Source organism: Sylvia atricapilla, chromosome 5 (assembly GCF_009819655.1).
Source record: "Sylvia atricapilla isolate bSylAtr1 chromosome 5, bSylAtr1.pri, whole genome shotgun sequence".
Classification (NCBI taxonomy): Eukaryota; Metazoa; Chordata; class Aves; order Passeriformes; family Sylviidae; genus Sylvia; species Sylvia atricapilla.
The window spans coordinates 38,957,187-38,981,380 of NC_089144.1; the positions used below are offsets into that span (position 1 = coordinate 38,957,187).

Sequence of the window (24,194 nt, forward strand, 5' to 3'; positions counted from 1 at the left end):
TGCAGCTGAAAGCTGGCACTTAAGTCTGTGGGGGACTGCAGAAAAGTAACTGCTTTTTTCATAGAACATCAGATAAGAAATAAATAAAAAACAGAGGGGAAAAGAGCTATTTAAGCAAAAAGGACCAGATCTATAAAGGAAGGCATTTAAACTGGCCATGAATAAATGTAAGCGGGAAATACTTAAGTACTCAGCATTTCATCCTGGTAAACTTTCCAGTCAGACTAGTGGTGGAAAAGCCCCAGAGTACTTTCAGTCTGGAATGGGATCAGTTCTTGGAAGGGAAAATATGATGTGACATACTGCAGTATCAGTGTGCTGGGCCACATGCAGGGCTTCCTCATAGTGTGAGGCTCCCTGTTCCTGAACAGGAAGCAGGTCAGGCAGATCTGCTTTCTCTCTTGTTTGGGATGAACCAAAATGCAGTTCTGAAAGATGTCAAGGAGAACACAAAATCCATTGCAGTAGACTGCCCATAGTGGGATGTTCGGGGTGCAATACAGAACGTGAGTCAGGGGGGTGGAAGGAATAGAGGGAGTGTTTCAACTATGGGTATTTGAGTGAAATGAAAAGGCAGATCGCATTCTCTCCCTGACCTTTTCCTTCCAAAATGTAAATACAAAACTTCTCATGTGGAACCTTGGTGATTCACTGGGACTAGAGGGCATGGCTGAGAAGCCAGTAGTGAGCTCATGTAGCAGCTGTATCTTTTCCCAATCTCCTCAAAAGCCACTGTGCTTCTCCTTTCCAGCCTGCTTGTCCCTCTAGCAGCACCCATGACTGTGCCATGCGCTTATTGGGATGCAAATTACTCTTCTGTATTAGAAGTCCCAACCCAATGTTTGAGTACAAGGCCTCAGGCTTTTATCAATTTATTTATAAACCACAAACACCCTGATATTGCTTTTATATCTCTCTGACAGGTTCAAGCTGCCTCTAGGTTGCACCATCATGGGGCCCTGATGTGGAGTCCACCAGGAGGTCAGTGCTGTGCTCACCTGCAGGAGGAGAGAGCCCTGAAAATGCTGCCTTTCTCCCCTGGGTTACCATGGGCTCTGGAAGCCCTCTGTTTCATGTGCCTTCAAAACCGTGTCCTGTCTCGTTTTCTTGTTTTATCCATGTTAAATATGGAAAAAAAAATCTTTTAAAATTGTACTTTCAAAAAAAGGCCTTACAACTAAATCCAAACAGCTAATGAAGCAAATCTTTTGAAGTTTTTTTTTTTTTTTTTAAGTTTACTTCTATTACAAATTTTAATTTCTGCCACTTTTTTCTGGCCTTCTCAGAGGATGTCAGAGAAGCTTATAACTGGTTGTGCAAAGGGAAAGGAGTATTCAGAAATGAGCATGAACCTGCTCCTGTAGGGATTTAAGCATTGGACAAACATGTAAAGCAGGCTCAGTTTACAGAAATTGTTTTGCAGAAAAGTTCACTGTATGAAACTTCTGTTGGAATTTTGGTATTTTCTTGGAAAATGCCTGGGCAGGTGCTTCTTTTGCATTTTTCTATGTAAATGAATATATGCAATTTTACAACTCAAAATTCTAAAAACAGCAAAAGATTTCCCTGTTAGTGCTGTTACAGAAACAAAAATTTTTACTTTGTTGGTATTTTCAGAGTATCTATGTATATTTGGAAAGCAGTTCTTAAATGGAAAAAATTCAAAGCTAAGCATGGAAAGGAATTTTCACAATGATGGATGATATTCCTGACCACTAGTAGCTTCTGTTTACCTTTATTGTAAAGGTCCCATTTTTTTCCCCATTTAATGTCACTAGCAGCTTTGCTATGCCTCATTGGAAGGGAGTGGAAGGGCCTGTTTGTTTCATTCAGTTCTCACCTTTTGCAATGCTTTTTTAATCTCCATCGACAACACTGGAAGTTTTGTATGTATGTAGAGTTTTAATGTTACTCCAAGGAGGCAAGCAACTATCTGCAAAAACTGGTGATGTTTTGCTTTGGGACTAGCTTTCTTCTCCACTTTTGAGAAAGGATGATTTAGGCTCACCTCAATGGATGATTAGTAAATCATAAGGAGGTCTTAGCTTTCAAACAGACTATAAAACCATTTAATGTAGCTGCTTTTGGAAAAAATTACTAATTATAACATAAAACAAGCCATTCCCATGGAATCTAAAGTCTCTGACTCCAGTCACCACTGAAGCAGAAATAACCTTTTAGATGACTTTTTTTAGCATATGGGGAAAGTTGTTTAGGACTGGTTTTGACTCTCTAAAAGATCTATATTCTGGAGTGTTCATAAACTGAATGTGCCCTTTGCAGTAATGTTTAGGAGGGAGAAGCTGAATTTATGTATAAATTATGCTGAATTTAGTGAATTAGAATGATCTCTGTCCTGTATATTTTGAGATCGGCAGGACTGGGATTTGGTTTCTTTACATGGGAACTTGACCTTTTGTTTGCTTGGAGGAGATTGACCTTTTGCTCCTTTGTTAGTTTATAAGTCTCAAACCAAATGAGAACCTTACTTCTCTTTTAACCAAGGAACACAAAGTATAAAATGAAGCATGTGGTAAAAAATTGAGATAATTGTTGGTTAATTTTCTCAGCTAATATAGCAGCCTGGGATTTAACAATGAAAAGATTTAGCTGGTTTTTTAAACTGGATTTTGACTGGGCTGAGATTAAACTCAGCCTGTTTGCAAAATAGTGTATCTACTAAAAGGCTGGAATGCTTGCTTACAGGTTCATGTCCTCAGGAGTGCCTTAATGGAGCAACCTGCACAGAGGCAGGTGACTGTGACTGTCAGTTATTTCAGGCTCAAGGAAGCAGATGCCAAATTGGTAAGCTTTTTGGGCCAAAATAGTTTAGTGTCAGCTTTCAGGGAGATTTAGGATACAGATTTTGAAAAAATACCAGCATATTTGTGATTATTGTGTAGCAGGACTCTTGTTGGGCCAGTAGCTATGAGGATTAAAATTATATGCATCACAGACATAAAGGAGGCAACATCAGAAATGCCTATATTTTAGGACTTAGGCTGTAATGATATATAGATACCATAACAGATAGACCATTGTCTAGTATATCAGTAGCCAGACAGCTTTATTTAAAGTTAGCTGAATAACCAAAAAAGCATTACATTTCTTTTAACAAGCAGTGGCTTATTGCAAATTAAATTACCCACTATTTAAATACACTAGTTTCTGGAATCTGCTGTGTGTAGGGATCAACAAAAATTGTCTTTCAGGATGTGCAGAATATCTAAATCCCTTGCCTCTACTTGTAATTAAAATGTCTCCACTGATGCAAATAAAAAACTTAAGGATGATTGCACATGGCTAAAACTGCAGACTTAAGATTAAAAAAGAGTGCTGACTTTATTTAAAGTTAAAGACATAAATTTATCTTTTGTACTTGCTAATTTTTGATGACCATGCTTCTTGTAAGCTCAGTGTGTTCTCTCCAGTACCTAACACTGGTAAGGACCGAGACGGGATTTGCAAATCGTGGGGACAGTATAATTTTGAAACGTTTGATGGCATCTACTACTACTTCCCAGGAAATTGCTCCTATATATTTGCAAAAGACTGCAGTACTCTGGAACCCCAATACACTGTTTGGGTAAGTATGTAAACATACACTAGAAATAAGTACGTAAGTTAATATAAAAGTAAGTAAGTAAAATAAGTGGAGAGACAATAAATGTACCAAACTGGGAATTCATTACTTAAATAGAAAACTGTGGAAATGTGGAAAACTTGTGGAAAAGCCTAAACCTACGTGCAATAACTCAAAATACTGTTAAAATTTTAATCAAAAGAGTCAATATATTAGAAGTAGTATTTCTTACTCCTCTGATCCTTAATGGGATTTCTGTTCTCTCCCTTCTGGGAGCAAAAGTGGGTCTTAAACTAGAACCCAGAAACTGGGTCAATAAACTTCAGCTATCAGCTTGTAAAAAAATATTGAGTTGCTGAGTAAAGTGCAAGTAGCTATCACTTGGCCTAATAGCGAGGAACATGAATGTGCTAGGCCCTAATTCACAGCTATTGGCACTGAGGATCTGCCTCCCTGGCCAATGGGATTTGCTCCTCATCTTGTCTCCTCTAGGGATTTGCATTCTAATTTTGGAACCTCTACGTCGTGCAGAGAGGATTAACAGCTCAAAAGCTTTTATCTTGACCTATGTATGGAGGGCATTCTTTTTAGTAATTTCTTCAAGTTGCTGAAGATACACGACTGTGGGTCAGGGAGAGTTCGGACCTATACTCTTTTTGAAGAGAGATGCCCTATTTGTCGGGCTAGTGGTTATTGTGGGGAGAAGATACAAGATCATTATATTACCTTATTCACAATAGTTGGGATTTGGTGTTGACTGGGCAGGGAAGAAGGGACAAGAGGGCTCCTTTTGGTCATAGGCATGAGGGCAGATCTAGATGCTGATTACTGTTCTGAGGACTGTTTTTCATTTATAAACAGATGACCTCTTCTTCCCTCAGAGAACAGCACTTAGTGAAGAGAAATCTACCATTAAAACTACCATTTCTACCTACTCAAGTTACAGAGAGATGCTGTTATACCTGCCTTTCACAATTTCATTTTAATTATTTGGATTCTGTATGAAGCTGTGACCTCTTGAAGGTTTTCAGAAAATGCTGCAGCAAAATCCAAGATTATATTAAAATCTGGAATCAATATGCCAATGGATTCCAGTGGCTCTGGAAAGAGAGAAGGTTCTATTCAATTGCTGGAACAAATGTCATGTTTTACTAAAAACTGAAAATGTTTACTCAGCAAAGTCATAAGTAATGTGAGACTGTAGACAGACTGGGCAATGGAGAGACAAAAACCTTGCCAAATCCTAGCATTATGGTCCTTCTGGCTTTAATAACCCACCCCTCAAGAGGAGAAGAACACATAAGAATTATTTTGATTTTCCTTTATTGTATTTCTGTCTTGGGATAGCTTTACATAGAAGCCATCTGCCAGGACTAATAACTTTTATGTTGTCTTTAATTATGATTATCTTTATACATGTAAAAACTCCTAATGCTTTTCCTGGTCTAGTTTATTTCACCCAAAGAAACAGTAACTGTTTTTTACTTCCAGATTTAGTGTCAGTCAAGGAAGATTAATTCAAGTATTCATGAGTACTGTATGTATTTATTCACATATATTTCCTTCAAAACAGTTACATTTACAGCCTCCATCACTATGTTGGTCAAATGTTCCCAATTAGAAGTTTATTTAGCTTCACAGCACTGTCAAGTAAACTGGTAATGAAAGTCCCGTCCTTCTCAGAGAATGATGACACACACAGTAGCATAAGTCATATTTGAACTATCTAAACTCTGTCTATATTTTAATCTGGGTAATGATAGGCATCTAAGATTCAAACCACATTTCTCTCTTTCTTCAGTGGTGTCTAAAATGAGCTCATAGGCTTTTGAAGCACTATGGGACATCCTACAGGTTTCAGTGGATCATTCCCACTGAGATAATTGAAAACTGTGTAAGTTTTGCTCAAGCACAAACCCACAGTTTTCAAGTTCCGAGAGTACTGTAGTCAAGCAAGATAAGTTGATATGCAACCAAACCAATCCCCTGGCTCATTATGCTCTGTATGTATAATGGAGAGAAGCAGACTTGTGAGAAGGCTACCCTTCTCCATTAGCAGGGCTGGAAAGTCAGTGCAAAATGGATTTTAACAGATCCATATAACTTAGATGCCTTCTGCAATCTGTGGGAGCACTTCAAAATCTCAATAGATCTTGAGTGGTTCAGGAGGGCATGCTGTAGTTCAGCTAGGACCAATGTCAGCTGGCAGGGAGAGCGCTGCTATCACACTGAGGTTCTGTATTGCTTTGCAATCCTGTTTTATAGATCAGGTTTCTAGAAACAGAGAAATAGGGGTGTCTCTTCAATGCGTTTAACAAGCTCCTACCCTGGCCTCCATAAGCTAGCTCACTACAAGTGTCTCTGAAGTTTGTCAGTGTAAAATATCTGACTTTCATCCAGTATTTGGACCACTGGCCTGTGATTCTATGCACTATTAAGCAGTTGCTGTATTTCTGAGTGGTATTGTGTAGCGTGAACTTTGAGTTTTGCGTATCTTTGTAATTGTGACTTTGTAACATTCTAGCTATTTATTTGTAAAGCTCTTTGAGTAACTAGAGCATAAAACCATTAAATATTATCCATAATTTTAATAAAAACGGTGCAAAATTATAGAGAACAAGCATTTATTCTTATTATGTGTCTATTTTTTCCCTCAAAGGTTCATAACAGTCCTCACTGTTATGGTTCAGTATATACTTGTCATAGGTCCATCAGCTTATTTTTTTCAAATCAGGAAGAAATTATGATTTCAGGACATGAAGTAAGAAAAAATGGAGTCAGGTAAGTACTCTAATGGTGAGTTTTAATATTTTATTGCAAAAAGATAATGTGGATTTTGGGAAACTGATGCTTCTTACACAATCCAGATAAATTAATTTGATCTGTACCTTTATTGATCCATTGCTGCTCTGTACTGGGGCTGATAGTGCTCTAGTGTGAGCAGCTGTAACAGTACTTGTGTAATACCCAAGCGAAGATAGAATACACTCCCTGCATTTACTGTGTTCAGCTTCTCAGCTGTAACAGCTGTAACCTAACAATTATTCATTCCTTTTTTTATAGACAAAGTCTGTTTCAGGCAGTCCCAGCTAATCCCTGGTGTATCCTGATAGCAATCATGAATGAGGCAATCATTATTTATTCTTCGTAGCTATAGCTAATATAAGACATGATCTTCTTCTAGATGAGTCTGAATTGGTTAAAACAGAGATATTTAGCCCCTTTGGGGCCAAAACTGCACAAAATATCTCTGAGGTACATTAAACCTCTAAATTTACCTTTCTTTTTGTAAGTAAAAAGATGCACCCAAGGCTGTCATAAGTATATTTTACTGGTTGATAAAGTACAGAAATTCTAAGAAAGTAATTGAGGTGCTTTAGCCATTCCCTTTGTAATGCCTTTGGTATCTGGGAATGGTAGCTAGGGTGATACTGTTCAACCCAACAAAAGCAACTCTGGAAGACTAGGATTATACCTGTGCTTATTATTGTCCAGTGGTCTTTCACCTAAGGAGGAAGAGTTAGAACTGTTTTGTCAGTGGTGTTTTCTGTACTGCAAGTTCCTCCATTTGCAGTTAGATGTCTAACCCAGTGATGACCCAGTGTCCAGAAGGGCTGCTGGTGGTCATAGCACCATACAGCTCCTTGCCCAATGCAGCATGCTCATGAACTCAAGTATTCCTCAATGTGGTGTGCCAGGCTTTGAAAGTAAAGATGCATTCTTCTTTCAAGCCTGTAATTGGTACAACTGATAGGTGTATACAACTGAAAACACTAATTTTTGATGGTTGATATAGAGAAGTAACCTTAAGATAGTAAAAACATGGTGGAGAATTGAATGGAGTGACTGTGTATATCTAGGAAAAAGTGTTTGTTGAGTTGGAAGGTGATGTTTTATGTGGTATTTTTCTAGCATGAACCTAATCTTATCTGAGATCTTTGATGTAGACTATATTTTTCCAGATTAATATTGCCTCAGACAGTTGGAAATTCTTTCATTGAGAGACTGGCTGACTACATTCTGGTGAAGACTACCTTTGGTTTTTCTCTTGCTTGGGATGGAAGCTCTGGTATTTATATTAAGCTGACAGAAGATCATAAGGGAAAACCTTGTGGCCTTTGTGGAAATTTTAATGGCAATAAGTATGACGACCTGATACATCAAAATAGTAAGTAAATAGCTGACCCTTACTTTGTGTGGAGTTTCCATGTTCACTTTAAATACAATGCTGTATAAATATAATACTGTAAAAAGGCAGTCCTGTTTCAGTTATTTCAATAAAATAGTAAATTTGCTCTATTGTTGCTTTTCCTCATCACTGAAGATGCAAAGGAAAAAGGTCCTAGTTCAAGAAAATATTTATATGTGCATTTAAGCGTCTTGCTCATCACTTGGGGTATGTTTATCCTAGCTGATGAAAATGCCTTCAAACAATGAATCCATAAACAACTGTTTTTGGTTTTCTCTGTATTTAAAGATGGAGAGGGAAGAGCACCATCTCGAATAGTTTTTTAATAGCAGAATCATAAAAATCCTAGTTGAAATACATAAATGTCCAAGCAGTTTTCTGGGAGTCCCTTGTTGGTATGATGGACTCTGACTACCCTCTAGGTTGAAGAACTTCTTTGAGCTGTGTCTGAGACAAAGATGAGGTTTTAAACTTGTATTCTGTAGCCTAGATAGGGAATACTCATTGGGGACTTTTTTCCTACTTCCAACTAATGTGAAAAAAAAAACCCCAAAAAACAAAGAACAAAGCAACAACAAAAACAAAGACAAAAAACCCAAGCTTGAAAATATGAGGATTTTTCTCACTCTCTTACACTAAAAAAATAAGATTATCTTACTGTTACCATTAACTGCTGAGAGAATCTAGTCCCTTGGCTCTGCATGTTCTTAAGTAACAAAAGGTATCCCACAGCAACTTTTCCTGTTTTTTATGGTTGGTAGTGGAGCTTTAAAACTTTCTTAGGGAAGGAATGCTCACTGTAGCTATCCTTACAGACTCTTTAAAATCTGCCTGAGTGTAAATTTTCCATACCTTTTCTGCCATGACACCAGTTAGTTTTGTGCAGTAACTTCTGCACACCAGAGTAAAGTATGTTTAATAACCAGTTTAGTCTACTGATGTGTAATAATAGGAAAAAATATTTGGAGGAAATAATGAATTCATATGATCTCTAAAAATCAGTAATTTTAGTGTCTCTAAATGTATTATCTGTTATAAAAGATTTCCAGCTCATACCTCTCCTCATTTTCAGAGCTAATTTTTTTCAACATGACCATTTCATCTAGCATTTTTCTTTACCAGAAATGATAGCATTATTGCAGTGTACAAGTGAGAGCCAAATGAATCACTTTAATCCTGAACCAGTTGAATAATAGTGCCTTGACTCTGCAGATTCAAAGCATGAAATGCTGAGATCTTCACAAGAATAGATTGCTAAATGAGATCCCTTCCAAGCTGCAACATTTTCCTAAGAATTTCTAAATCTTATCAATCATTTGATATAATGATTTCTCTCTCCCAGCTAAACTATTTCCCTGAGTAATGTAAAGGTAGCTCTTACATCTGTCCTGAGTCTTCCAGAGTCCAAATGCTCATTATTTGTAATGCTTAAATAAATAAGCAGCTGAGAGGCATATAATATTCCATTTCAAAGTACAGTTTGAAAAAAAACTCATTTTATGTTTCCTTATCTTCACCTTTAATGCCATTTTTGTATTGTTTTAACATGCAAGACTGTATCTGTGTATAGAACTGTTTCAATGACAAGGACTTTATTTTGTGTGGGTTTTTTTTAAGACTTCAAGTTTTTTTGAAGCTGTGTCAAAAATATACATAAAGTATTTCTAATGTTTTTGTAGAAACAGAGTTATATCAACAGGTTCACCTCTAGATCAAACCCCTTTTGTGTTTGGGGAGGGTTTTCTGCATAAAGAGCTACTCTGTCAGACAGGAAAAAATATCTTAAGTCTCCCTTACTCTTAAATAAAACAGATGGTTAGGATCTTATAGTAATTTATTTGTGGAGATCCATTAGTGTGCTTTGTGGCTTTCCACATTGCAGTGTCCAACTTTATACCTCTTGTGCTCGAAGTTAGATTAAGTTTTCTATAGTACAGCTCTGTGAAAACACCCCAGCCCTCTAGCTGATTTCAGTATCTTGTCTCCTAGCCCTGTGTAGATATAGATAACCATAGCATAAACAATTACTGTCAGGTTCTTCAAAGTGGAGGCAATATACCCTTTTTAACCTATTACCAATTTAGAGAAAATGCAATATTTAGTTCTTGCTGCAAGTATATGAGAATTTTGTGTCTGTTTTTTTACTGCCAACCTTCTTGTATGTTCGTGTATCTAAGCCTGTTGCCATGACTTCCAGTCAAGCATTTTGTTCATTAATTCTCCCGTGCTCATGCTGTGAGGAGAGCTGGGTATATCAGGAGTGTGTGTTGTAGGGCTTTTCTGCAATAAGGGAAAAGGAGGGAGATAATAGCACTAACTGACCTTTGTGAAACATCATTAAAGACTTCAATTGCTTCAAAGAAGCGTATTTTTATTACATATTCAATGCCTTACACTTGTCATTACTTGTTTATTTGTTATGAAATTATCAATTATTGCACTTTAAATAGCCCAAGCCAACACGTATCATGTATTTTTTCATTATTTTTATTTAAATGTTGCTTAAAATACAACCTGAAATAAAAAAAAGAAAGATATTACTTTTCTTTATGACTTGTACTCTGAAATCTTCCATAATTGAGGTAATGAACACATTGAAAAATGACAAAAATTTTCAAAGTGGTGTTATGTGTTTGTGTTGACAATTTTTTTATTGTTGCTCTCCCAATATTTTTATGCAGTAGGTGAATATACAGAAGACATTGCTGAATTTGCAAATAGCTGGGCTGTGCAAGCCTCAGATGATATATCTTGTGTCCCTACTGCCTCAGATTTTTCCAGTCCTTGCTCAGCCAGTGCAGAATCCACTGAGGTACATTAATTATATTTTATGTATATACATAGAAACATGCATATATACACATGTATTTTCTTGATCTTCACTGCCTTCTGATGGTACAAGAATCTAAAAATATACACAATGTTGAAAAAGCCTTAAATGCATTGAGGCTTTGGGAAAGATTCAGATGAGGGCTGTTGCTAGGGAGTGCCTGAAGTTCTTCATACATTTAGCTTAAAAGTACAAAGGCTCTGATTGGATGTGCCAAGTGGCACCAGTCTGCTGGCAGAGCTCTTCATTACTGTATTAAACTTGGGTTCATTTTCCAGTTCTGGCATCTTACACCTCATTATTTTAGCAATTGTGAAATAGTTGCAGGTCAGCTACTGCATTGACACAAAATGCTTTTCTTTGTCATTTCACACTTTTTCATCCCAGGTGGTTTAGGACCAGCATGCAGTCACGCAGGCCTAGGCACAGAGGACAAATTTTAGGAATAATAATGAAAGAGATATAATAGTAAATAGAGAGCACCATGCTCAAGTTTTAATGGGGATATAAAGGACCTTAGACTAGGGAAACAAAGCTAAAGAGAATGATGCCTGTTCAGAACATATTGGCTAACTTCCATTTACTGATTCTCCTTACTGCACAGGACATATTCTTCAAGTGCCAAATATTCCTACAGTTTCCTTTTCTCAGCTGTCATGAAAGTATAGATCCGTATTCTTATATTTCAAGCTGTATGAATGATCTTTGCAGGTAAGTACTGGAATTGTTGTATATTTAATCTTGGCACATGAAATGAATGCTCAGTCTTTTGTGTGGGACCAGAATGAAAGAACATTGAGGGAAGTTGGGAAAAACCAAGTTCAAAATGAGAGACGGGGTTTCTCAGGGGGTGATTTGTGTGGGAACAAAGAGCACAGAACCAGCCTGACAAGGGATATTTTGATTGCTAAGGGCTTACATAAATTCAAGGAAACATTAGACAAGGTAAATTCATGGAGAATCACTTGTGACAAAAGATGAGTTGCTAATCACAAAAAAACCCATGAAACTTGTATCTGGAAGCCCTGAAAGAAAACTACATTGGAGATGATACTAGGAGGAAATCTCAACAATACTGGGGGAACTGGGCCATTTGTCAGACACAGCTGGACTGATTTTTTATGAGTAATGACTATCGTTCAAATTAGTAGAATTTTTACAAAATGGTACCATTTAGTTAAATTCAGAGCTGCCAAAAGAAGTTCAACTCATTTGCTTTGGTGGGAGTCACACTCCTTCAGCTGCTGGCATTGTAGGCAACCTGGTATTTTTCCCTTAGCTCTCCAGACTCCTGATTAGTTCTTGTCATTCAAGTTAAACTTGTACTCCATTAATGGAAGAGATAATTGGGCAATGTACTGCTTTCTTTTTAGTGGGATTTTCAAACGAAGAAGTAATTGTCAGAATATAATTCTCAAGTCTAATTCACCAGTTTAATCGAAAACACACAGAAAGGATCACAAAACTAAACATAAGGAACACTCAGTATAATCGATTACAACTTGTTAGTTCAATTTTTGATGAATGTTTATTGTTCTGATTTACCATAGAGTAAAGATGGAAGAATTTGTGTTTGTAGGCAACATTGATGTTGCTCAGAAAAGAGATGAGTTTCCTCTGTATGGTCTCTGTGTAACTCAGGAATTTACTGCGACTTTTGAAGAATAATGAAAACCATTTTTTTCAAGGAGGATATTGAATCAGTGCTGTGGTGTTAAAGGAGGAGGGTTAGATTTTTTGTGAACAATCTGATATGTGTTGATGTGAGCTTTGTGAATGTTAAAAACTTTGAAGTTTCTGTGTCTCAGAACTTCATTAATTTAGGCTTATTTTGTTTATAAAGAGACCTCTCTTCTTGTGGCTTACTGTCAGTTTATGAAGGTTTTTTGTGCGGCCATAGTATAGGCCAAGTATTCTTTCTATTAAGACCCATTTAATTGGATTAGATAAGGAGAGTTGGAGAGACTCTGATCACTGTAACAAAGAGTATAGTGGTGTTTCATTTGATAATAGATGTGTTGAAAGCAGAATACAAACACAATATAGCATATTCTTAAGACGATTAATTTTGGAAGCACGATCCTGTGTGCTGAGAGGCAAACTCAGTTGATCTGTCATAAACATGCTTATAATAGAAATGTCACGCTATGACTAGTCTATTTTGGCATCAAATCTTTCACAGCTAATGTTGTGAGTTGTTCAACTTTACAGTAACAAAAGTTTGGTGGTATTTCACCATGTGTGACTTACATCTGAATAAACTTTGAACTTGGCTAAACATTAATGAATGTCTTTTTTCTTGATTCTGGTAAAAATGCACTGTACAGCTTCTTCTGTATAGACTAAGGCAGAAATCTTGTCTTTGCCCAAGGCTGTGCTGTAAATCCCTAAGCCCGTCACCAGTATTCAGTGGATAATGCTTCTGGCTCTGAGAACTTCAGTACAAGGTCAGGAGTCCACTAATAAGGTTCTTCTTGTCTAACTCCAAGGCAATTGGAGACTTGAAGTTCTCACTTGAACCAGAATGTCTTTTATCAGTGTAGGTCAGAGTTACTACATGCAGGAGGGAGAGGCCTGAGATGGGGATCTTGAGACTGTTGAGTTCTCCATTGTCTTCAAGACAGGTCCAGTTTCTCTTTCATTTCAAGCAGCTCTTTTAAAAAATATTAGATTAGTGGTTTTATTTATTGTTGTAATATTAAAATGAAATAACTTTTTGTGAGATCAAATGATAAACCACAATAGTGTATTCAGTATAGCTCATTCCTTTTTATATTTCCCTGTATGCCTTTATGACTGAGTGGTGCCAGCTATGCATGAAATATCCTGTGCCGTGTCACATGGCAGAAATTTTTAGATGGTATTTGTGTTCCTTGCTTATTCTCTTATTTTATCATTTCAGAGTGGATGATGATGAAACCTACTGCAGGGCAGTGACAGAGTACGCTAGAGCATGCTCTCACGCTGGGTCCCCAGTGCGGGACTGGAGGGATGACTTTCCTGCCTGTAGTAAGACTCTTCAATAAAGCATACTACATGATCTTTGAGATATCCCATGTATTCAGTTCAAATATTCCATCTTGACAAGGTTTCTCCTTGTAGAACTCAAAAACTGATGCTCAAGCTGATCAACCAGTTTCACTCTTGCTGGCAAACAATGAAGTCAATGACTTGCTAGAGGAATATTTTAATTCCATTGTGCTATGATTTAGCTTCATACAAAATTCATTTTTCTGTGGATTTCTTGAAATGTCATATGTGCTGATCATATTCTAGGACAAAGAGCAAACATCTGTGGAGATCTGTTGTTGTTCTTTGTCCCAGAAGACCTTTCAGCCTCTATCTACTGGCCCTATAACAGAATTAACGTAGTTAATCCAGCTCCTTATAATCAGTACCACCCATCAATTGCAGCTCAGTCTCATGCACAAGGCTTAGAACTAGGTGAGATATGAACTCATTTTCCTATCACAGAAGCTATAACTTATTTTTCAGTCATGATATAAGGATTTGCTAAAGAAAGACTTAAATATTGACAAGAGTTTCACCATAGTTCTTCAGTTAGAACTCCTGCGAAATATCCATTTTACTTGGTCTGATTACCTATCTATATCAGAAGAGCTGCACAATGTTTATTTGACAGAAATAGGTATTCTAGCATGGAAAGAGAAATTGCACTAATGTTCAAAATACCATGGGGTTTTTTTAGCTGAGAAGTGTGAAGACACCTTTGTTCACCGTGACTGCATCAGTTGTTGTCCACCAACTTGCACATTTGAAAAAGATTGTCTTGGCAGCAATCTGCACTGCTTAGATGGCTGTTACTGTCCAGATGGTAAATATTGTCAATGTTATTTTAAAAACATGTGTAAAGCTAGTATCCAACATCATAATGATGTCTAAATAGACTGTGGTTAAAGTCTGAAAATTATTAATATTGTAAATTCTACCCTAGCTGCTGTTATTGTCACTGTGATTCTGCCCTTTATTGTGTGATAAACATTTATCTAGAATACAAAGGTGTCTCAGCATGCAATATCAGTTAAAATCTGGAGCCGTTACTAGTGCTTCCTACAATAACATATTGCACAGATTTAATCTACTTTATTTAAATTATTAAAAAAATCTGTAGAAATTTTGCTTAAACAGAATGTGTCAAATTCTGTACAAGAAACCAAAGTTTCTGAGACCTGTACTGGACAAAAATTATTGACTGAACTATGAACCGTTCTAGTTCTAGATGGACCAAAGATAGTAAGATTTCAGAATCTTTCTGGGTTTGAGTCTGTGCAATTTTACATGCTTAAGGCAGACATTTTTTCATAAAGCAACGATTCAGAGTGACAACTTCTTATTAGGGAGCTGAGCTCTGAGGTCTCTGCATTCACTGGGCAACTGGTTTTTTTGGTCCTTGTTTAAGACTGATGACATCACCTTCTCACAGATTGGAATGTTTGATTCATATGGGGGAAGAACAGTGATCTGGGGTTTGTTAATTTGTTCTGTATCTCATTCATTAACTTCTTTCCCAATAGGTCTCATTATGGAAAATGGAACTTGTATCTCTTTGTCGAATTGTCCTTGTATTTATCACGGAACTGCTTTCCCTGTAGGCTCAAAAATTGAACAAGAATGTAGCAACTGGTATGTGAAAGCCTGTGTGCTTCATCTCTCTAGGACTACTGTCCATAGTTAGTTTAACATCATAGTCTCACATTTTAAATAAAAGTTACTGTCTATGTTTTACAGTCGAGGCCTGTGTATCATTAAAATTTACAGGCCATTCTGTGTGAATTCAAGGCATATTAATTAACTCAGACCTACTTATTTTGCTAAAGATCAGAACATTATTTCTCTGTTTTGTGATTTTTCTTTCTAGTATTTGTGTTGGTGGCATTTGGAACTGCACTGATCATGATTGTCCAGGTATTTGTATTTCATAACTCTTTTCTCATAACAAAAATGATAAACTTTTCTAAAGACAACAGAACCATATATGATCCAAGGCTTTTGGCTGCCAATTTAGGAAAAAAGATTAGGCAAGTGGGTATTGACAGTAGCTGTAGGTCTGCTGGAATGAAGCTGTTATTTGCCTGATCATACTCCTGCCTATTCCCACTTGATCCCCTACCTTGTTGTGCTACATCCACCTCTGGTTTTCTATCTCTTGTTTATGCTCAGTGTTATTTGCCACAGATGTGTATTTTTACTGCCTGTGCAGTACATAGGCCCGGTATAAGGATCTCCTCACTTACAGGTGCAACTTTATTATAAGTAATAACAAAACCATCATTCTGATGCTGTGGGCTGGATTTTCTCTTTTGTAATAGCAGTTCATGTTTAAATAATGGTTCTTAACTTTAAAGATAGCATGTCTCTGTAATGAGTTACACAGAGGAACATGCAGCAGGCAGGTGGTGAAACTCCCTTGATAGTTCTGTACCTCAGACAAGGTTACATTATGAAGCTTGTGAAAGAGAGATTTTTTAAAAAATTAAGGAGCCCTTTTTGAATGAGGTAATGAGGCTTAACAGTTGCCAAGCAAGGCTTGACAGTGTGGATCTGTAATGTAAAACAATTGCCATTGAGAATTGCCTCTCTATGTCTTGTGTGTGTTGGATGTGCACGTAGGGGCTTCATTACAACTGCTTTGTTCTGGTCCTAGGGACTGAATTGCTGTTAGTAGTGGGAGCAGGTTAGATGTGCTCCCACAGTGCACCTCCTGCAGCAGAAAGGGATGTAGTTCATGTGCTCTGATGCTACTCCACGGTGTGACTGAAAGTGCAGTAAGTGGGGATGAGCTGGAGACTTGCTTCAGCAGTACATATCTGATTTGTACTAGAAAAAACCCCAAAAGTGTGTGCCCTGATGGCACCTGCATCCCCTTCATACCTGTGGTTACAAGCAGTTCCATAATACCTGGAAGGATGGCGGAAGAGGCTTGTCCTCTTTCATACCGAGTCATGGAAAATAAAGAAAAAAAAGATTCAAGGATATTTCAGAATTGTATTAAAGAGAAAAGTCTTTTGTATTTTAGTCATAAGCATCTCACCTAGTTAGAACTAAAAGATGCTGCACATGGATGTGATCTTTATGACATGGTATCTGTTAGAAATAGATGTTTCTAGCATAATTTGTTTCTAAATGCCATTATTGTTAGATAGATTAGAGTTTGCCTGAGTTATATACCTAGAAATCAGGAGAAAGTTTCGGGTTTTTTCCTCTCTTACATAATTTGCAGAATAATGACACATTTTTATGCAAGTGAACATTCTTTATACTTTTTCTCTCAAGCTGAGTGCTCCGTCACAGGCAGCTCTCATTTCACAACATTTGATGGACGTCATTTTACCTTTCTTGGGATTTGCCAGTACATTTTGGTAAAAGGCACTGGAAAAAACAAATTCACAATCACTTTACAAAAAACACCTTGTGGACAGGTAAGCCACATTTTTTTACAATGTTGAAGCAATCAGGTCCATCCATATTTCAGGCAATCTTCTATTAGTTCTGCTGTAAACTACTTGGTTATGTTAAATAGAAAATATAAACTGAAACTATCTTACAGTTGGTTTTATTGTGTAATTGTTTGTGCTGCTACATCTTATATTGCCCTTTGTAAACGCTATTGCAACTTTAGTGGGATCAAGTCTAAAGAGTTACTAAATTATGCACATTAAAGTTGTATAAACACCTTTAGTTATAGTACCAACAGATGTCAGGCGTTGGAAAAGCTGCTGTTGGCAGCACTCTAGGTTTAATACATCACTATTTAGGCAAGATGTTTTTTTTTTTTTGTAACTTTAGATTTTTACTTGATAAAATGTTTAATTTGTTGGAACAATGCCTTTTAGAAAGCCATCTATGGGACTAGGCACCACACATACTTGTTTGAAAATATTGTGGCAGACATTCAACGACAGGCTTTAGGAATAAAGGTGCTTATAAAGAGTACTTACCTGTGAGAGTGGATTTAATGTTGCTGTTAGGCACTCAGGAGAAGGGGCTTTGAGACTGTAACTTACAGCTGACCATGTGCTGAGGACAGGGACATCTGAACACCTCAGCAGGGAGCCATGCCCTACTCTGGGACTCTTATGTCCTCCCTTCAAAAGCTTGATTATGTGCCAGTGCCCTCGCTGCCTTTCTTGTAAGCACCTCCTTCTCCTGCATAGGTGTTGAGACAGCTGTTTCTGCATTTCAGGTGGCCTCAGGCATGAAATGGTTGGTTAGGTAGCCACTGAGAAACAAGGTTGCCACTGGTAATTACCCTTTGTACAGCTGTAGGCGCCTTGAAAAGTTTCAGGATGAAAACAGAGGGGCCCCTGGGGAACACTGGTTTCAGCTGTGTTGGCTTTTATTTAGGTTCATAAATTCTGCCTGAATTGTACACTAAAATGATGTGTGTGACATAGTTTATAGGCCACAGTTTTTCTAATAGTCAGATATTTATAAATTATTGTAATATAATACTGGAGAATTTCTATCCTTTTTGTCTGTACTCAGAGATCATCACTACATTTCAAGGTGAGAAATACCTCCACGTGTGCCAAAGTTTCTTTGTCCTGCATTGCTGCATTTGTGCTCTGGTTGCATCAGCTTGATTTAGATAGGGTCCAACTCTTGCTCTACCAATGGTTAACCCATCTATGAGTAGTGCTGAGGGTGGCCATGCAAATATGGAATTTTGAACCCAGTATCAGTACCTGGTGACCCCTGTCCACTTACCATAAGACTGCTATAATAGCTGAAATGCATTCTTCCAGCATATAAAAATTATGTATAAGCAATGTTTTATTATGTTGTACAGTTTTGAGTGCTTTGTTTAATGCTTTGAGAGATAGTTTACAACTGACAGCCAATGATAGTTCTGATATTTCCTTTCTATGTGTTTTTCCCCCCCCTGTTTGTTTGGTTCTGTTTTCCATGGTAATATTAATGTCATTGCCTGTTTCTACTTAGAACTTTGACCACGCCTGCATTGAGTCTATAACACTAGTTCTTGAAGATGATGTGAGGAAACAAGTAACTCTTACAAGATATGGTCAAATCCAAACTGTCCCTAACCAAGTTTTTAACCTCAATGGTAAGAAGTGCATGGAGAAGAATATAACCAGAGTTCCCATTCTGTCTTTTATATGCTCCAAAACTTTTTAATAATACCAGTCCATGAAAAAATAATTTCTTTAAACATGACTTATAAAACATACAATCACTTACTTCTTAGAACATAAGTAGTAATTATAGAAATTTGCTTTTATCATCTGTGAAATAGTTCTTCATTATGCCCTTATTTCTTTGCATTTCTTATCTTACAGAGTACCTAGAAATTCCACTCATTTTGTTTGTGTTTAGGGGGAGAGAGGTAAGAAAAAGAAAGGAGGTGAAGAAACCTTGATGCTAAGGTCTAGCTTATTTAAAACCTCTTAGACTAAATAGAATGGAATAGAATCCATGTGCTTCATGGGATCTATATTGATTTTACTGCTGACTTATGTTGTGATTTCAGACAGGTTACTTCATGTTTTTGAAAGGATAGTAAAATAAACCAGCCATAAAAGCATGTTATAAAATTAAGTAGTGAATGTAGAAATGATGTTACAAAATTTTGAAATTTACAGTGACCAGGTACTGGAATTTTAGTCTCTTTCTAAAAGAGTAAAGTGACAATAAAGTTCTTACCCAGCCTTCAGCAAAACAGTGTTTAGGGAGTCCTGTGCTGGTGACTGCAGTTACGTCTTTTCTTCATTGAAGTTGTCTAGTCACAGTACTACTTTTGGCATTCACAGCTTCCTATGGCAATGAGCTTCATAGTTGAGTAATGTTCCATGTTGACAGTTCTGCTTCATAATTTGATTACTAACTTCATTTTATTTCTTTTAAATTAGTCCCTATTCACTTTCTTGTCTCATTTCACAACAAATGCAATCTGTGAAAAGTATTTTGGTGTCACATTCTTGATAATTGTGTGTATCTAGTAAATTTGATCCCCTAAGGACATCTTTAAGGATTTTATCTTCCTCTCTCAGTTTATGCACCTGAGTCTGTGTGTGTGCATGTTTAGAGGCTTCTTATGAAGACCGATTTACTTTAGGCCCTCAGCTGCATGTAGCCCAACAATGTATAGCAAATGAGTGCTGTGACTGTGAAATTTCCATTTCCTCACATAATGGATTTGCTGAGAAGGAAAGCTGGGAATTTGACAGGGGCTCAGTTCACATACAGTCCAAGAAAGGAGCTATACTGATGTCATGTCAATAGTGGTAAGCGAGTACCTTCTATCTAATGATTCTTTACAGACATCTGTTACCTACTTTTATGTCACTGGAGATTAAGAAACAAGGAGTTTCTTGTTTTGCTTTTTCATTTCCAGAGGTTTGCAGTTGCATTGCTTTCTTCTAAAATAATAAAAAAAACCAAAACAAAACCAAAGAGAGATGCAAGCATGGTTTCTAGATAACTCACAGGTAGAGAAAGGTGTGAGACTTTTTTACTGGTGGCAGTAGTTGGAATTCCTGATTTATGTTGCTTCTGGAAATAAGCTCAGATGGAGAACGGGTTGGCTGATGGTGAGGTGGTGCATAATTTTTAATTTTATTTCTGAGTTTTCAAATTTGTTATGTTTTGTTTTGTTTTGTTTAATGGGTGAACCAATACAATCTGGAAGCTGGGTTGCAGTGATTTTGTTTTTCTTCTTCTTTTGCTATGTTCAGGGGCTATTGAAATTCAGAATATATCTTCTTTCTTTGTTCAACTGAAAACTAGTTTTGGTTTGAAGATACTGTTTGCTAAAGATGGAGAGAGGATCTATGTTCAAGTTGATGTCAGGTGGAAGAGAAGAACATTAGGACTATGTGGAACGTTCAATGGAAATTTAAGAGATGATTTTCTGTAAGTTGCACATTGTACATTTATATAATGTTTAATAACAATTGAGAAGTTTTGTTGAATGCAATCATCTGATTATTTAGTTTCATTAACATGCTCAAACTTTATTAAACTAACCAATATAAAATGTCTTAACTAAAATGGTAGTCACTTTTATAAATATGAAAGTCAAAAATTTGGCATTCTAAGATATTTTGCTAAGTAGTTATAGAAAACTACCATATTATTTGTAGAAGTTACTAGTTGATGATACTATTTGAATGAACTTTCCTCTTTCTTGTTGGTCCTTTACCTTCAGAGCAAATATATGATCACTGAAAAAAGAGTGAAAATACTTGTATCATCCTCACATGGCTGACATTTACTACTGCTTGATTCCACCCCCCCTCCAAGTTTAAATGTAAAAAAATGTAATTCTGAACCACAGGAATATTTTAATTAGAGCGGCACACTTTCCTTACTTTTTAACCTTATTTCTTCCAAACTTCCTCAAGCTATAATGTCACAAAACTTGTTTGTGCAACAGACTTGGAGTATAGGAATATTTTCACATGAATAAAATATTGAGGAAGAAGTTTCACATGCCCACATGCCCAGAGATGGAAATTCTTTTGGCACATTGACTGTTCAATGTGACTATGCATCTATGCCTTTTTAATGAACTTGAATCTTCACCCATGTAGACCCTAAGGTCAGCAGACTGCTTGCAGTGCTGATATTTTCTTTTTCAGATCCCCAGCAGGGATGATAGAAGGGACCCCACAACTTCATGCCAATGCGTGGAAGGTTTCCTCAGCTTGCTCCGTGCCTATCAATATTCCTGTGGTTGATCCCTGCAACGTTAATCAGCAAAATGGTATGTTTTCTCAAGGGAGTCTGGACTGAGCTGTATTTATTATTATGGGACCATATTTCTTTTCTCTGTGAAAAAGTTACACATACATGAATTTCAGCTTCAGATGTTCCCTTCCCTGCTCTTCCCTGCCCTGCCCTGCCCTGCCCCGCCCTGCCCTTGTTAAAGAAAGTACTTGTGTAAAAGTGAAAGAGTGTTGAGATCAAAAGTCCTGTGTCCGGCTTATCCATGCTTATTGCATTAAAAATTCCTTTATCCTCCATCTATGTTCTCTGACAAAAACGGATGCAGACAAATGCGAGCCTTGAATTTGTTCAAATTCCTGAGCAAAGATTTAGTTTTGGCTGGTTGGCATGCCTATGGTTTGTGTTGAACTTTCACTGTCTCCTTTTTCGTTGCTGTTCTTTTCAATTAATGAAGACAATAGGTAGACTGCAGTTGCCAAATCTGACAGAATGTAGTCTAATATTTTTAATAATTCAGACATCAAATCTCACTAAGGATGTGGGATTTATCCATATTTAAAGGCTGTTGAAGCAAGCTTAGAATAACAAAAACCCTCTAACAATGTGCAGCATTCTAGGAGTTTTTATGCCTTCCTTGCTGTCTGTCTTCTAAAGACAGCCAGATGTCTCAGCCAGATCAGCTGTTCTCATGCCTCATCCTCAGTTCTGTGCAAGAACAGTGAAGGCAGAGTTTCACATAAATGTGAGCTGCTTAGAGCAGGAGGGTGAATATGACTTTCTGAGGGTCATTTCCAGCCCGAATTTCCCTATGATCCTCTAATAATCACTGTGAAAAAGCAGTGGGGAGTGAAGTGATCCACACCATGCTACAAGCACAGGCATCTTTTCTGTCTGAGGATGATATTGACCTGATTAAACTAAACTAAAAAAAAAAAAAGTTTGTTTGGTTGGTTGCTTATTTTGTCAGGTTAATTTTCAACTGAGTTAAGTTCAGTCCTCGAATCTAGTTTACTGAGAGAGTCCATAAAATGTGAAATCCTTCTGTCAATGTGTGTACGTGGAAATGTACGTGGAGGTTGAAGAGGATGTGCATTCTTTTAGCAGCTGAAGTGTCTTAAATAGAATCCACATCACAGTGTTCCTTAGCTATTCCACTTCTTATGGCGCTGGTCTGCTTCAGGGGCTGAAGGAGGGTTTGTTGCTGCTAGAAGGTGTATGGCCTGCTTGTGATTTGCATGTCCCCAGCTCTGCTTTGTAATACTTCCTGAGACCACATGTCAGGAAGTACATGACCATTATTGATATTAAACCTAAATGAATGTCAAGCAGGAAAACCATATTCCAAGCTTTGGGGGACTCTTTTAACGATTCTTTTGAAATATATTATTTTGGCATTTAAATTTCCTGTGCCATAAGAGGAAGGCATAACTCTTTTAGTATATTTATTTTTATCTTAAGTAGAGTTTGCTTAAGGGAGTTGCTTGTACTATCAATTTTAAACTACAGAATTTTACAGAAAGACATTGTATGCAACTGTTTATTGTGCAGCTAGCTATGTTTGATTTCAATATTCTGTGCTATTAATTTGACTAACTGTTACATTTAAATGGATCTGGCTAAAACAATGTCACCCTCTCTTAGCTGGGTATGCCTCTCACTGTGATATCATCAACCAAGACGTTTTTGCTCCCTGCCATGCCTACATCAGCCCAGGGCTGTACCATCAGCTCTGCCGCTTCGACGCATGCAAGTGTGGGAGCAGCTGCTTGTGCAACGCTTTGGCACACTATGCTTATGTCTGCGGCAAGCACGGCGTCGTCATTGACTTCAGATCTCATGTTTCTCACTGTGGTAACATTTCCATAATGGAATATCTTTTAGAAATGTGTAAAACTTTGCAAATTTCATTCACTCCACCAAATACAGGGGATGTATTTGCTTCTTTTTCCTGGCAACTAGAATTGTGCCATGTTTTAATGATGTACTGGGGGTGAATGATAAGAGCCTTTACATTAGACATCTGAGTTGGGGCCCCTGAGCTACTTCACAAGGAGTGTCTGCTCTTTCTATTGGCCACAGAGAGAAATGGAATTCTTTCTTTGAAGTTGTAAGTGGTATGGACGCCCCTATTAGGATAAAGTAGTCAGGGAGTGACAGGAGTTGATCCATTCCCTAAGGGAAGGCAAGCTGGGTTGGCAGGAGCTCCCTAGGGGGGGCAGAGCAATGATTGGACAAGTAGGATACAGTAATGATTTAAAGCAAAGCATTTCAAGAATCTTAAAAGTACTGTGAGTTGAAAGGGACCTACAAGGGTTATTGAGGTTCAACTCCTGTATTTCTCTTTCTAAGCCATGTAGAAGTGCCTCAGCCTTAGCTGGACCATTCTTCTCTCTTGGAAGCCTGAATTACTAGATGGATGGCCAGTTTAACATATGGAAAGAATAGAGAGATACTGTTCACAAAACAGATGATTCCATCAAAGAATTATTTTAACACAAACCCACCTTAATCTAAATATTTCTAACTTAAAAATATGGTAAATCAGAATATTTTTCTCATGCTTTTCAACTAAACCCAGTGCAACAAGAGACCACTTTGCTTTGATTTTTTTGAACTTCCATGATACACTGCCTTGTTTTCTATTTTTCACATTTTAAGAGTATGCTGTTCTCCCTTCTTTCTCCCTCTCTTGCCTCCAGCTGTGATGTGTCACAGTGGTATGCTTTATCATCATTGCTCCTCTTTTTGTAAACGTTCCTGTGCTTCACTTTCTATGGCAAATATCTGTGCTGATGACTGTGCAGAAGGATGTAATTGTCCTGATGGGAAGTACTTTGAAGAGTCAGTCAACTTCTGTGTATCAATGTAAGTAATAAAAAATTAGA

General features: G+C 37.3%; 1 protein-coding gene across 1 annotated transcript in view; it reads left to right on the forward strand.

Annotated features, from left to right (window-relative positions):
* Positions 1–24,194, forward strand: part of OTOGL (otogelin like) — a 91,075-nt gene that overhangs the window by 3,386 nt on the left and 63,495 nt on the right. The window contains exons 4-20 of the mRNA XM_066318748.1: positions 924–981; positions 2,707–2,805; positions 3,432–3,586; positions 6,243–6,364; positions 7,546–7,751; positions 10,457–10,584; positions 11,207–11,313; positions 13,505–13,611; positions 14,312–14,437; positions 15,138–15,246; positions 15,482–15,528; positions 16,897–17,042; positions 18,565–18,688; positions 20,316–20,493; positions 21,222–21,346; positions 22,951–23,160; positions 24,009–24,174. Of these exons, the coding sequence (XP_066174845.1) occupies positions 924–981; positions 2,707–2,805; positions 3,432–3,586; positions 6,243–6,364; positions 7,546–7,751; positions 10,457–10,584; positions 11,207–11,313; positions 13,505–13,611; positions 14,312–14,437; positions 15,138–15,246; positions 15,482–15,528; positions 16,897–17,042; positions 18,565–18,688; positions 20,316–20,493; positions 21,222–21,346; positions 22,951–23,160; positions 24,009–24,174 (2,213 nt within the window). The remainder of the gene's footprint in view (positions 1–923; positions 982–2,706; positions 2,806–3,431; positions 3,587–6,242; positions 6,365–7,545; positions 7,752–10,456; positions 10,585–11,206; positions 11,314–13,504; positions 13,612–14,311; positions 14,438–15,137; positions 15,247–15,481; positions 15,529–16,896; positions 17,043–18,564; positions 18,689–20,315; positions 20,494–21,221; positions 21,347–22,950; positions 23,161–24,008; positions 24,175–24,194) is intronic.